The sequence below is a fragment of the Colias croceus genome, chromosome 5 (assembly GCF_905220415.1).
Source record: "Colias croceus chromosome 5, ilColCroc2.1".
NCBI lineage: Eukaryota > Metazoa > Arthropoda > Insecta > Lepidoptera > Pieridae > Colias > Colias croceus.
In genome coordinates, this window is record NC_059541.1 from 8,111,374 (window position 1) to 8,126,556 (window position 15,183).

The 15,183-nt window shown below is 34.4% G+C and overlaps 1 protein-coding gene across 6 annotated transcripts; it reads right to left on the reverse strand.

Moving 5' to 3' along the window:
* Positions 1–1,250: 1,250 nt before the first annotated feature.
* On the reverse strand, positions 1,251–14,688 carry LOC123691633 (probable phosphorylase b kinase regulatory subunit alpha). Of its 6 annotated transcripts, XM_045636123.1 has the most exons (19): positions 14,614–14,670; positions 14,194–14,493; positions 12,978–13,963; positions 11,431–11,644; positions 11,053–11,162; positions 10,721–10,868; positions 9,768–9,932; positions 9,372–9,533; positions 8,820–8,952; positions 8,350–8,432; positions 7,996–8,172; positions 7,428–7,684; positions 6,581–6,709; positions 6,275–6,413; positions 5,922–5,963; positions 4,085–4,186; positions 3,311–3,426; positions 2,769–3,026; positions 1,251–2,336 (listed from the first exon to the last, which is right to left on the reverse strand). In XM_045636123.1, the coding sequence occupies exons 2-19, from the start codon at positions 14,450–14,452 to the stop codon at positions 2,121–2,123; spliced, it is 3,696 nt and encodes a 1,231-aa protein (XP_045492079.1). In that variant the 5' UTR covers positions 14,453–14,493; positions 14,614–14,670; the 3' UTR covers positions 1,251–2,120. The 6 variants fall into 6 exon arrangements, with proteins under 6 accessions (XP_045492079.1, XP_045492078.1, XP_045492077.1 ...); XM_045636122.1 differs by having other exon boundaries at positions 14,194–14,688; XM_045636121.1 differs by lacking the exon at positions 10,721–10,868 and adding an exon at positions 10,285–10,432 and having other exon boundaries at positions 14,194–14,687.
* Positions 14,689–15,183: the final 495 nt, after the last annotated feature.

Consider the following 15,183-nt stretch of genomic DNA (forward strand, 5'->3'; position numbering starts at 1 on the left):
TATAAAACATACATAATTTTAATAATTTTCGTTACTGCTATTGTTATGCGATAGTGGCATTTTTATTTAATGTATTCTATTTCCAGCATAAAAAACGGTATGTTATTAATTATTATTGTCATTTAAAATATGATAATACAATGTAATTTGATTTTAATATAAAAATGAGTAAACAAATCAAATTTGTATATAACATACTAGAAGGAGGTATCTAAAGAAAAGCTTAAATTATAAACAATCTACAGATCTAAGAAACTGAATCGAAACAACAGAGTATACAGGGTGTAATCGTTAAATGTGCGCACTGCGCAGGCGATTATTCCGTAGGTAACTAATGCAGATATATAAAAAATAAATAAACTGATATTGAAAGTACTTTAGCTAACGAGTAAAATGACAATAATAACTTTTAAAAAATAATACGAGAATTATCCAAAAATGTTACATGAAAAAAATGTTACTCGTTAGCTAAAGTAATCAATATCAGTAATAGTTACGGAATAATCGCTTGCGCACACTTAACGATTACACCCGTCATATATGTAGGTATGTTACTATTCTACAAAAAAAAAACTATACATAATAGTAAAAAAAAAAGTCGTCACTAGTATCCTTCAACATTCCGTTACACATGAAAGATTAATACATAAGAAGTTGATTTATAATGAAGGACCATAGTATATTTTTTATTTAGGAACTTTTTGAATTGCAATCAATTATGATCCTAGACACATTGGCAATCTACTATGTAGATACTGGGCAAGAGAATTCTTAGGAATTCTTTTTATAGAAAATTTAAGTAGAAGACACTGAACGAAGAATTATACTTAAACAAACTATGTACTAATTCCGATATTATTATTCCTAGTAATACCCAATATCATATAACAACTAACACATCCCAATGTTTTGAAATTTTTTATAACGCAGTTCATTAAGAAACGAATCTTCAATGGCGGCCAAAGCCGACATTGACATATAGTAGGGTCAGCAAATAAGAAAATAAAAATAACGTAAATGGATAATTATTATATTAATTATTTCAAATTGTTTGTTGATAAACTTCTTTGTTATGGTATTTGTGTATCCCCATAATACTTGCAATGAGCCCATAAAACTGAAAAACTTTTCCCAAAGAACATATTTTGTCAAATTCCAATAAAACATTATTTACTTTCGCAAATGTATGATTGTCATTGTAAATTTATGATAAAAACGATTATAGGGAAAATCAAATACATTTTAATCAAATACATTTTAGTGATTTAATTTTTCCAATTTTTTTTTGCATGCCGTACGGCCGTGTTTAAGCGAGAGGGAATGATAAGCGCCGCCATTGAAGATTCGTTTCTTTATTGAACTGCGTTATATAAATAAGAAGTTATTCGTTGTATGAATGAAAGGTAGACAAACTTCTCAGTTGTTCTAAAAGTTGTCAAGATTAAATTTAAGATGTTTTAAAGCTATTCTAACATTTGATGAGGCGAAATGATTATTTGATGAGGCCTTTGGGAGGGATTTTATGTACTGATTTTATTTATTTACTCGCACTGACGTAGAATCTTTAATTGCGGAACGCTGATTAAAATACACTGCGCGGCAACGGCGCGCGCAATGCAATGTCCGTCACATAAATTTTGTCGTTACCATGACAACAAGCACGCGCAAATGATTTGTCCCACGGCATGTAGTCCGCCAGCAGTGCGGCAACAGCACGCGCGGTTTGAATGAGAACTTAACAATTAGCTAGGGACGTTATGGTGCACTCCAGTTGCAGCGTATCCGGCGGAACGCGGTCCACTAGCAGCGCGGCAACCGCGCGTGCATCGTACGTCATCAGGAATACATAACTGGTATGCTCAATTCTGCCAGTTAGCTAGTGGTATGCGCGATTTACGATCAGAGGGGTTAGACAAGTGGCTTTTTATTAGCGTAACGTTTGATAGAATAGATTATGAATGTATGAGATTGACATAAGCTGTAGATAAATGTAGCTTACGTCAATCTCATACATTCATAATCTATTCTATCAAACGTTACGCTAATAGAAAGCCACTTGTCTAGGGGGGCGGTGCGGCAACAGCGCGCGTGGACCGCATTACTTGTCAGCTAGTAGACCATTACGTGATGGTGCACTCGAGCGGCGTGTCGGGCGGCATGCGGCCGGCCAGCAGCGCGGCGACGGCCCGCGCGAGGTACGTCATGGTGCCGTAGCTGCCGCTGGGCGCGCTGTCGTACAGCAGCTGGCACACGCCGGCCGCGCCGCCGCACACCTGCGCGCCGCCGCACGCGCCCGCCTTCGCGCAGCACAGCGTCGCGTCGCCGTTGCAACGCATCTGTACGGGTGCACATTTTTATTATTATTAAGCTATTGCATAGCTTCTATCGCGGGGCTTGAGCGCGGGGACCGAATCGAGAAATTCCGTAACGAAAAAAACCTCACGCTCCCCACTCCGACGGGCGGAGGTGTGGCTTGAAAGCAGTCCCCGAGTGCCACATGTCTTTTTTAATTTGATTTGCCAACAGATGTACATCTTATAATTATGTATGTGGTTACTTGTTATTTGTTAAAGACCAGCAACCTCGCAGGACAAGATAGCTAACATCATAAGTAACAACATTTGTTCTACGACTATTGGCATAACTAGCGAGGTGGCTAAAATTACTGAATACTGAAAATAATTAGATTACATTATAATAATACGGAATGAAATATATGATGGCATGTACTCCTAATTTTATTAATAAATATATCACAGTATACAAACCTGATCTTCCAAAAATATCTGATTGGCTTTGTGCACCAAATGTTCTACTGTGATCATTCCACCAAGGTTGTTTATTGTCTTATACTCTACTAATAGAGTAAGAACCATAAGAGCTTCAACGACCAATTGCCTGTACTCGGGTTGTGGGATCGAATTCAGAACTGTTTCAACTGCCAGTGCGAATTTCAACTCTCCGGACGTCATCTCTTGGGTCAGATTTGGTTGCAGAATTTTGCCCTGGATTACTAGGCCTTGACACTGTAACAATTATAATGCTTATTATTAGAAAGGCGCATACTTAAACGAAATAGTTGATGACAATGATGAAATTGAAGATTTGAAAGATTAATAAGTTTGAAGTAATTTCAGACGTAGCAGTTAAAAACATCATCAAAAAATATAACATTTTTTGCTTAGTGAAACGTTTAGTTTTCGTTGCAATAATACATTGAAAAACTCATCTTTAGTACTTGTGTATTTTTTAAATAAATTTTCATTTAATTCGCTATATCAATACTTTTTACACAAAAATCTAAACCAACCTTTTCCAAAACTCCCCAAACCCGTGGATAGAAGTCCCTGGGGACGCGATTTAGAGCTCCGTCCAAACGGCGACGTCTCAACCATTGGCCTTGACGATCTGGCTCCACTGTTGGGGCTTGAAATTAAATGTATATTAACTACGAAGTAATAAAAACTTGTTTAAATCTTTTCATATTCCGTTTGGTTACAGAAACGAAAATATGATAGTAGAAATTTAAGAATCATGCTTTTATCGGATTTAATCAAAATTTTGGAATTGAAAATATACAGGGTTATTTGTAAAACACCGGCAACTTCGCAGGACAAGGTAGCTAACATCATAGCTAACAACATTTGATCTACGACTTTTGGCATAACGCAATAAATTATTTTTAAATGATTTTTTAAGTTTTTATTGTACCCTCCTAACATTTGTAAGTCTATGTTCTATTCATTATCGAAACGACGACGCGACGCCCCCTTCCCCCTCCCGTTCGCTTCTTGTTTACGTAATTTTTGGAATGCGCGTAGAGTTTATAATATTCAAACGGAAAATTAAATGAATATTTATTTTTGTATGAAAATAAAATCTAACAAATCATCAAAAGTCGTAGAACAAATGTTGTTACTTATGATGTTATCTATCTTGTCCTGCGAGGTTGCTGGTGTTTTACAAGTAACCCTGTATAGAGAATCAATTTTAGATTTTATGCATACTTTGTATAATTATATTTATATTCGACGACAATTGCATTTTAATTACAATATAATATAATATAATATTAACGACTTACTTTCTTCAATACCACCCTGAATGTTCTGTCCTTCGAGCACTATTTGTGACTTCTTTCCATAACGATTCGATTTGTTGCTAACTATGGAAAAGTTGCCGCGTCCTGCTAAAAAAGTATTGATTATGAATTATTGAAATATTATAATATAATACTAGGTTTCCGCCCACGGCTTCGCCCGCGCAGTCAAAGAAAAACCCGCATAGTTCGCGTTCCCGTTTGATTTCCGTGATAAAAAGTAGCGTATGTCCTTTCTCGGGTATCAAAATATCTCTATACCAAATTTCATGAAAATTGGTTCAGTAGTTTAGGCGTGATTGAGTAACAGACAGACATAGACTTACTTTCGCATTTATAATATTAAGTATGGATAGTTGATGTTAAACACATTTTCAATATTTCAGAGAAAGATATTATGTCTTTTTTTTCATAGGTATATTACGTGAATTGAAGCTCATAATGATTGCGAGTCGTATAAGAGTAACAAAAGGTTTCAATGCACACATTCAAATTGAACCGGGACAGTTAGGCATAAAGGCAATTAGTATGCTTCATATTAAGAACGTGGATCTCATCTTTTTCTATAATTTTTGAAAGGAATTTTTATATTTTTTACATATATACATCAATAATTACAACGCTTTTAAATCATTAACGATGAAAAATAAGCACTGGAATGAAGTTTTCCGCTATAAAACACACCACAAGTGTCGTGTTAAAACATTGTCCTCATTTTAAACGAAACATAAGCAACTTTGCTTTTTTTAATTGCGTTAATTACTTTAGGTCTACCAGAATCTGATGGCATATTTGTATTTAAGAAATAAAAGATTTTCATGTGGCAACTTTATTTTACAACTATCAAATTGGTTGTCAAATTATTTGTCTTCTATGCAGTTGATGAATAACGTTTAGGATTTTGTCTAAAAAATCTTCGAAAATGTCGCAAAAGCCGCTGCGATCATAAGCAAGAGGTGTTGTTTATAATGTGTATAGAAAAATAGTTGATGAAGAAGGGCCAAACACATCACAATTTTCAATTTTGAAGATTTTATTGGTAAATTGGACTTACCCGTTTTGATACTTTAAATTAATAACTCAGCCCCCGGAATCTCAGACACAATAGAAAATCTATTGTGTCGTGCACCGATCGGGCCGCTGGGAGCTCAATGGGTTAAAAAATATTATAAGTAGGTAACTATAATATTGTTTGTTGTTTACAATATAATTTTATGAAAACTTATTACAGGAGTTTCCAATACGGCTATTCGTCAAGTTTTAGCTGTCCAAGTCAATTTTATAATCTGTGTATCTGTTAATACTTACGAAAATAAACATACTTAGTTTTATTTTATTTTATAAAAAATTATAAGCAATCTGCATTATCATTACATCCATATTTTCACATGGCATAATGATAATGAATATACAAAATATGTAGGTGTGTAAATAATAATATGTAAAACCTATATATATATATATATAAAAGTAATATGTATATTATACATGTAAGTATGTACCTACATAATATTATTTAGTGGATATCTCATTATTAAGTATAGTATTGTCCACTTATGTAATGTGACTAATGTAATATTGAGGACAAAATAAAAAATAAGCAGTATCAAGATCGTTCAGTCCATTTTCCCTAAGGTTGCACATTCAAAATTTTGAATTCCCTAATTGCCATCAGATTCTGGTTTACCTATACAGAGGTTATAATATATGGAGGGACCAAACAACTTCATAATACATAACAATTTTAAGCACAAATACATATTAAAATTATTTTAAAAAAATACAATTGGGACAATCATAAGGTTACGATAATACAACTCGCCTTCCCGTTTGATTTTTTCCCTTATACCAAACAGAGAATTTGCTGCAAAGGAAACTTTGAGTTACAAATGGTGATAGAAATGTTATATTTACTGACTACTGAAAAACTTTTGTTACAAGTTTACATATTATAGCCCTAATCGGCTTTATGTTTACCGCAGTCCTTTTAAAACGTAATGTAAAAGGTTCTACGAAGGAAATTCTACTAGAAATGGCTTAAATAGATTTAAATGAGAACAATGAAAAGTTAATTGAAGAAGTCTATTGAAGAAATTTAAAATAAGCTTAAAAATTATATGATCTGCAAATTTCCAATTGATTGATAACATGATGGAGTAATAGCTTAAAACTCACCACTATTGATAGCAAACTCTTTTCCACTGAGAATGTGGTATAAAAGATTCTTCATTTCAAACGGTGACAAGTTGAGCAGATGTTCGGACGCCTCCTCACCGTCGCAAGAAAGCGTTCGAGAAAGTTCTGTTGCCATTACCTATAATTTTATAAAAAAGTGAAAATATTGAAAAGGAGAATAAATCAAATAGTTGAATCTGTTAGTGCAATCTGAAATTCGATTTTTGTACTGAAGCAGCGATAAATAATAAAAAGAAAGGCATTGAAAAAAAAATATGAATTATTCTCATATTTTCGTTTGTTTACCTGAATAATAAGTCCGACACGAAGACGCAACATTTCCAAGAAGAGTTGTGGTTCCGTGCGTATAAACATTGCCAAGTATACGAGTAGCTCTTGTGTCAACATAGCCGTACTTTCATCATCACCATACGCCTTAAAAGATAATATACATAATAAATAATTTAACTTTACTTATAAAAATATACCAACACTGACGATCACGATACATACAAATATTTTAACAATACAATATCACATAATTACCCCCACTTTAACTTGACTTAGTGTTCTTAAGTTTAATGTGGGAGTAATTCAGAGTCAACATGCCGCGTGTGCGACGTTGCCGCTCCGGTGCGGTCAGTCTCAGTTTGTGAGTAGATGCGGCAATGCGTATCCGGGCCACGCACGTGCTCACGTCACGCAACAGCCGGGGGTTACCGTGATGACTTATGGCCGTTCCCAATATCTTATCTATCTTACGATAGATAGAACCTTACTAGCTGTCGGAGATAGCTGATATCTATAACCGTAGTTTGAATATTGGGAACGGCCATTAAGGAAATTCTAGTGGAAAACTGATGGCGATACAAGACCTTTACAAGCTATAGTTCTGTCTTTTATCCTCATAGGAATTAGTAACTTGAGAAGTCATGGTTATTCCCATTGTCTGGCATGTTTCTTACAGTACCATAAATTACATTGTTTTCCCTATTTGAAAAATTAAAAAAAAATATTAACTGTATAATATTACCTTTTTACTTCCATTCTGACGAAATGACTGCATGTAAAATATTAAAAAAAGATTAAAAGGAATGTGTCATAAATCTTATTAACGGTGCCATTTTAACTAGCAGATAAAAGAAAAACTCACACAATGAATCAGCTGCCTCAACTCGTTCTCCGGCAAAGGCGCAGTTATAGTGTACTCATTGTTAGGCGGCATTCCCACTGTGATCTGTTTCTGTCTCACCAACAAGTCTGTTACAGCCTTAGCCAAGTCTTCCACCCTCTTGCCCAACATACCAGCAGAGTGACGAACGAGTCCCCAAAGCTTTTCGGAACATGCCTTTTCATACAGCACTTTGAGCAGATCTTTCACTATTACTGGCTTGCCATTTTCCAACATTCCTGAATAGTAAAATGAAACATTGGAAGAAATAAAGATTATTATTAATTAATAATTATTATTCTGATTACTTTGACTGAGGTATATATTATGACAATAAGGACCTAGTGAAGAAAATTATATTACGAAAAAATCAAAAAGCTTTTATAGTCGAAAATTTTTCCAACACACTAGTGTGTAGGAAAATTTATACTTATGTAAATAAAAGTCATCCAAAATATGGTAATCAATGATGGTGTTTTCTCTAAATCAATTTTTGATTTATTTATTCAACTGACCAACATTTTAAATTGTATAACAATAAAAAAAATACCAGTATTGAACTCCAGTCCATGTGTATCGACCAGATACTGCAATATATCTCCCTGTTCATCTAAACTTTCAGTTTCACGCAGCATGCCGATCAGTTCATCCGTTTCTTGTTCTGCGTACACTAAGCTCTGGCTTTCAGATATCGTACGATTGCGCACAATTACACTCTTGCTCATAACTGTGGGAAGATAATAATTAAATAATGAAAAATATCACCAAAATCGGTACCCAGACGAAAGTTTTCAGGTAACAAACAAACAAAAATACAGTAGAATTTCGAAGCTCTTTTTTTGAAGTCGGTTGAAATTTCATTTAGAAAATATACAATTTTATAAATATAAAACATATTTCATACCTTCTTCTTTTGGAGGCGACGGTGATTTTTCCTTGGTAATTTCGATTGTAGGTGTTACTCCTAAGTTTGTAGTAGACGTCCCCCTTAAACAATAACATTTAGGAATTATGTAAAAAATAGTGATCAAATATGATAAAAGTATACATTTATCTAATGTTCTATTCCCTTGCATGTAATTAAATATGCAATCTAAACTAATATTATAAAGCTGAAGAATTTGTTTGTTTGTTTGTGTGAACGCGCTAATCTCGAGAACTACTGGTCCGATTTGAAAAATTCTTTCGGTGTTGGATAGCTCATTTATCGAAGAAGGCTAGGATAGGCTATATATCATCACGCTACGATCAACGGGACGGGAGCCACGGGGGTGAAACCGCGCGGAGCAGCTAGTAACGTATAAAGTTCTTATTTTTCATACACCCATTAAAAACGAAATACGAGTTTAAATAAAATCACTTAACAATACTTACTTAGTAAATGATTTTCTCTTAGCATCCTCAGGTGAAGGACTACGCCCATACACTGGGTCCACTTCTAACCACGACGGTTTCCTCTCCAATACACCGTGCGGTCCGTTCTCCCCTTCCATTCCTAATGTTTCCGCTATAAATAATCAATTATTATTGCAAGTACAAATTTAATTGATTTTAAAACTCTAAAATTTTTTTTTTAATGAGCAAACTCTAAACCTTTTATGACGAGCACAGTCACGCGCATCACAAGTAATGACGCATACATTTATTGTTTTATGTAGTTACTTTACTTTTAAGTGATTAAAACATTCCAAATGGAATATAGTTTTAATTGGAAATTATATAAATAGGAAATACATCATTAAAAAAAAACCATATTTTTTTTTAACAGCAACACAAGAAAATATATTTATAATTAAAACACAAAAAAGTCTCCACAGACAAATAGCTAAACTGGTAAACTAGATTAGTCTGAAACTAGGATAGACATCAACATAAATTAATTCAAAATAACGTATATATAATAAATAACATAACAACATAACTTACAATCGACATTAATCGATCGCGTTTTCTTTATAGCGCCGCGCACGGACATGCGGCGACGCAACGAACGTCCGCGAGCCGCGGGCCGCGACAGCAGACTGAATTTAGTACTGAAAGACTTCAGAAGATGTTCTTCTAGGTAGCTCTGCACTTGGGGGTTTAATTCTGAAAAGTGCATGTTTAATTCGATAAGTTTTTAAATATTGCATTATTGATATGACTGTGAATTTAGTACACGCATATAGGTCACTTATATGCGTGTAATGTCAAAGTGACAGCTTTGTAGCAGAATGAACAATTAATGTAAAAATGTGGAAAACGAGGATATTACATGAAAACAAATGTACTATAAACCCATAATATTAAGATTGCTTATTTGATATTTCTTGTTGTACTTACTATCAGGATATCCATCTTCTTGGCTCCCAAGGAAACTCAGATTTGTTATAGCTGAAGTACTCAAGAAATCACCGAGATTACCCAATGTCACTCTTGTTCCGTTTATATATCCAGACTTCAACTTTTTCATTGTTGTAATCATGGCCATTGGTATTTTTCCATGATCTAAAAATCGCATTTGCGTACAGTAGTTGAATATTGACACAAAAAATATTCAAGCAAAAGCAAAAAAAAAACATATTGACAACAGTGGTGTTTAAGCTACTAAATATAATATATAAAGCATTATTAATATACATACAAAGTTTAGTAACAGAAATATATGACGATGATTTTATTTATTATTTAAAGATTGTTTCATGCATAATATATTGTTTGTTCTCCATATAATTATTTCTCCATTAAATGTTGCATAATGATATAAAAATTTACTTTAACCCATGCAAATTTATTGACATAATAGATGATAGAAGATACAGAATGTCATCTAAAATATGGTGTAAAAGGGGATATGTACCTAATAAATATTGTGTGGCTAATAACGTGATTGTCGGCCTTCCTAACATTTGTTTCCAACTCATGCCAAGGAAAGCGACGTTCGCCGTAAACGTGCTGGCGAGCAAATCCGGGTCACGAGTCATGTAGTACTCCTCGTAGTCAAAATTCTAAGGCACATTCATGCACAATTGTTATGGCGAAATCCAAAAACCATTATATTAATAACAACCTTCAACTAACAATTCAAACTCCTTTTTGTTAAAATAAAACAATGTTAATTGATGATGATTGAAACCTTCATGTTCTGGATATGCGACATTCAATAAAATGTTGAATAGCTCATTATATCTTATTAATTGCGTTTTATATATAAATGCATGGGATCATCTTTTTTAGCACAGAGGACAAGGGATACTCCGCAAGCGAATGTAGCAATTAATATAAAAATAAAATACCTAAATTCATATCATTCAGAGTTAAAACAATAAGTGGTCTTCCTAGAAGGTTTTGCCAAGAAGACTTCAAGAAATAAATCTCGGATTTGAGCATGTCTACCATCAACTCGTAATCAGAAGCAATGTAGAAACGCTTCATATCAGAAAACTAATAAAATAGACAAAAAATAAATAACCTTTAAAGCAGTACATAAACTATAAAAAGTGTAATAAAACATTTATTTCTACAATAAATGCGCTATAAAGTAACGTGTAATAATTTTTAAATAAATTATAACAAAAAAATAATGTAATTTAAAAAAATGCATTCAAAAAAACCCAGTCCATCTTACCTGTGGTGTAAAAGCAAAAATTCTATCATTCAATGAATAAAGCTTGCTTGTGCTTAGAATACCGACGTCACGAGATTTTCTGCCTGAGAGACCTAATTTTTTATTTCTACCTGCAATTAAAAATAAAAAAAAATTTCTTTCGTTTAATTATTATTAATCTTAGGGATTTTTAAGCTATTGCATAGCTTCTACCGCGGGCCATGAGCGCGGGCACCGAATCGAGAAATTCCGAAACGAAAAAACCTCACGCTCCCCACTCCGACAGGCACGGAGGTGTGGCTTGAAGGCATGCTATGCAATAGCTTTACCGTGCTAGTCCCCGAGTGCCACACGTCGTTTTTATTTTTCTTAAGGTAAGATAATATGATGTAAAATTACCTAAATAAGTATAAAGATGACTCAACACCCTGGCTGGCTGTACTTCAATGGGTGCAACTTCGTTAATTGTTTGCACATGTAGGTCATACTCCAAAAGTTTATCCCTAATCTCATTATCTTCCGCTAAAATTACAATTTGTACTACAACATCAGGTTTCTTTTCAGAACACAATCTTCTGTTTAGTGGATCTAATTCTCCAACTGCCAAAAATCCCTGAAATATTTAAATATTGTATATAATATCTTAATATATATAAATCTCGTGTCACAATGTTTGTCCTCAATGGACTCCTAAACCACTTAACCGATTATACTAAAATTCACACACCATGTGCAGTTTGATCCAACTTGAGAGATAGGATAGGTTTTATCCCGGAAATCCCACGGGAAAGGGAACTATGCGGGGTTTTCTATGAAAACGCGGGCGAAGCCGCAGGCGGAAAGCTAGTATACTATATATTCTACATGTTTAAGATATTTTTTTATTACAACTGTAAACTGTTTTTGAAAACAAATGTCTGTTAATATTTCTATTTTCAAAATTTCATAGTTATCTTAATGTATACCTTATATATGTATAGCTTCCATATCAATTTTAAGTAATTTTCATGGGTGGAAATATACATATTATATTAGTGTATATGTTACCGGAAATGTATGAAATCAAGGAATTGTATACAAATCCTAGGAAATGTGTACAATTCCGATACCATTTAGGAAATGTATAAAATATTGTTTAATAAACTATTTAATGCATAGATATCCTAGGAAATGTATAATCTTCCTAGGAATTCTATACAATTCCAATATCATATTAGGAAATGTATAAAATAAATGATTTCTGTAATAAAACACTGTATCGGGTAACAGTCTTACCGTAAAATAATAATGATATGTCCATATTATCTTACTAATTAACATTTCTTAAATCAACTTATATTCAATCAAATCAAACTTTCATTTGGTTAGTAAATAATAAGTCCCCTCGTCCCGCTGTCACGTACACGTCCCAGTCGGATTGTATAATCCGCCCTATTACAAACGGCCGGCATTTTGTAATATGCCGAAATTCGTCTTTTTCCAAAATTCTACAAAAAGACGGTCGTGAGGCGACCTATTTCTGTCTAGTTTTAAAAAACACGAACCTAACCTAACCCACCCCCTTATTCAAACCAAAAATTCTGATTACGAATTTTCGGCCCTCCCCCCATCGACCCGCCTACCTTCCAATATCTTAGATGTTTTACATTTCCGATTGCTATTTAGGAAATGTATAGATTTCCTAGGCAATGTGTATAATTTATTTCACACATTTCCGTGTGATTTTAGGAATTACGTACATTTCCTAGGAATTGTATACAATGTCGGATTACATACATTTCCGTTAACATATATAAATCAAAATGTAATGTACACACAAAAGAATTGAAATAAAAAAATTATCACACAATTTCCTTTAATACTTAATTAAATATTATGAACAAAAATTAAGAATAGCAAGACTGATTTTGAAAAAAAAGCATAATGCATAATTGCATAATACTTACTTCTTGTAGCAATTTTCCCAGGATATAAAGTGATTGAGCCCAAATAAATGGGCATCTACCCAATGGGATCCTCTCTTGACTGCCAGGTTCACTTTGTTCTAAGTGTGCTTTGTCTGCAGGCACAGAATACAATTCAGGCACCAGCTTCATACCATCATCCTTCCTAATCATTATCATTTCTAACTTCTGCATGTATTCAGAAACATTATTCTTGTCTCCTTGAAAACAATAGTCCAATATAAGATAGCAAAAAAATAAAGGCCATTCACATTCAATGTTTTCAAACATTCTCAATTCCCATGGTTCATAATAAAGCCTGTTTGGGTCTTCCCTTGGTGTTTTGTGACCATCTCTCAAGAATCTTTTGCAACCAAACTTTCCTTGCAATTTATTTACTATTGTTTCCCTAGTCTTTGTTATCAAGTTGGGATCATCAACTGCAAATGCTGGGTAGCTTATAATGGATAGCAGGCCAGAATCTAACTCTTTGCTGTTTGACTCCCTCGGTAACATGGATTGTAGCACAGCTTGACATTTTTGTGCTTCATCAGCTAAAACATGAATAACACTAGAAGGACCTCCCCGAGCGCCAAACAGATCTAATTCATTCATGGCTTCTAATGCTGCTTTAGCCATGCCAATTGAACTCGCATTCAGTTCAGGTAATCCATGATTAGTTTTGTCACCTCTCTCCCAAATACCATAATCAGGAGTACAATAAGCTGATTCAATGTAGAATACTAAGTTTTGGATAAAGGCTACTTCATCCAATGAGAATACTATCTGTAAACCTGAAGCTGTCATTTGTGCAAGAACTAGTAGGTACAAAGAAATGGCATCTATTTGTAAATGTCCCCATTCAGTATCGGTGACAACAGTGCGGCCTGTTATGGATGAATACTTTGCATGCAGAGAATCATGAGGATTTTGAGTGCTTTTAAATTTCTCTACTTTTTCCTTTTGCTGCATCATGGCCATCAGGAGACCTAAAATGACACAGTATTGTTAAACCTGTGAAAGTGGTTGAAAAATGAATAAGTACATAGTTTAAAACAAAGTCCCTTCCTGTTGTCTGTCTGTGTATACCTGTGTTTATATAGACAAATTGTAATTTGCAGTGGTATATTTAGTAGTGTATTGGTTCAGTTTCAGACAAAACAGCGGATGCAGTCGACCGAAAGCTGGTTTGAAATATAATTAGAATTGATAAACTCACCTCGCATAAGTTTTACACAACTTTGCTCCAATTCATATGTTTTAGCGCGATCTTCATCTTGATCAGCAATTTTCTTGAATGCCATTGAGAGCCCCCATACCGCCAAAATACAGTATAAATTATCTCTAATCCAGGCATGATCGTTTTGTGGACTAGCGGGGAATAACCCAGTGACGGGTTGTTGATGATCAAGAATGAGTTTATGGACAATTCGTTGGTAGTAATCCAGGCGGACGCCCGAATTACTCCGGGTCCTCATCTTTTTGTACAGCTTCGACGTCTTATTTTTATTTTTAGCTGCTGTTAGATTTTACACACATGAGATACACATGATCGAACTTCAAGACCATTCATAACAAATTATATGTGGTTATTGATTAGTGAGAGTATCCAATCGTCGAAATAAAATTAATTACCTACCTAGGTACCATAAGAATAATGACCCTTTTCTAGTATTTTTTATTTAAATTTAATAGATAGGTAGGTATTTTACATTATTTTTTTTTTTTTTTTTTTTTTTTTTTTTTTATATTTAAGCGGGCAAGCGAGCAGGCGGGTCACCTGATGGAAAGTGAAGCCCGCCGCCCATTGGCATTCGCGTTGTCAGGGGCACCGCGAATGTGTTGCCGGCCTTTAAGATGTTTATATGCCCTTTTTTTGAAGATTTCTTTGTCGAAGACGCTTGGAAACACCTCAGATGGTAGTTCGTTCCACAACGATGTTGTTCTTGGCAAAAAATGCCGGGTGAATCGCACTGTACTAGATCGCCATGCATCCAGATGATGAGGATGATACTTAAGTTTGAGACGGGATGTGCGGTTGTGGAAACCGGCAGCTGGAATCAGGTCGAAGAGTTCCTCGGAACATTCCCCATTATAGATTTTATAGAAAACACAGAGAGACGAGACGTCTCTCCGCAGCGACAAAGGATCAAGCGATTTGGCAATCTCGGTGTCGTCAATGATGCGGATTGCTCGACGCTGAACGCGG

What these genes read in the sequence shown, in the direction of transcription:
- LOC123691633 (XM_045636122.1), bottom strand. Translation starts at nt 14,452, where the DNA reads ATGAGGACCCGGAGTAATTCGGGCGTCCGCCTGGATTACTACCAACGA. An exon ending in TGGGAAAATTGCTACAAGAA is followed by an intron (nt 11,645 to 12,977) that starts GTAAGTATTATG and finishes TAAATATTTCAG; the next exon opens with GGATTTTTGGCAGTTGGAGA. An exon ending in TGGACTGGAGTTCAATACTG is followed by an intron (nt 7,685 to 7,995) that starts GTATTTTTTTTA and finishes TTTACTATTCAG; the next exon opens with GAATGTTGGAAAATGGCAAG.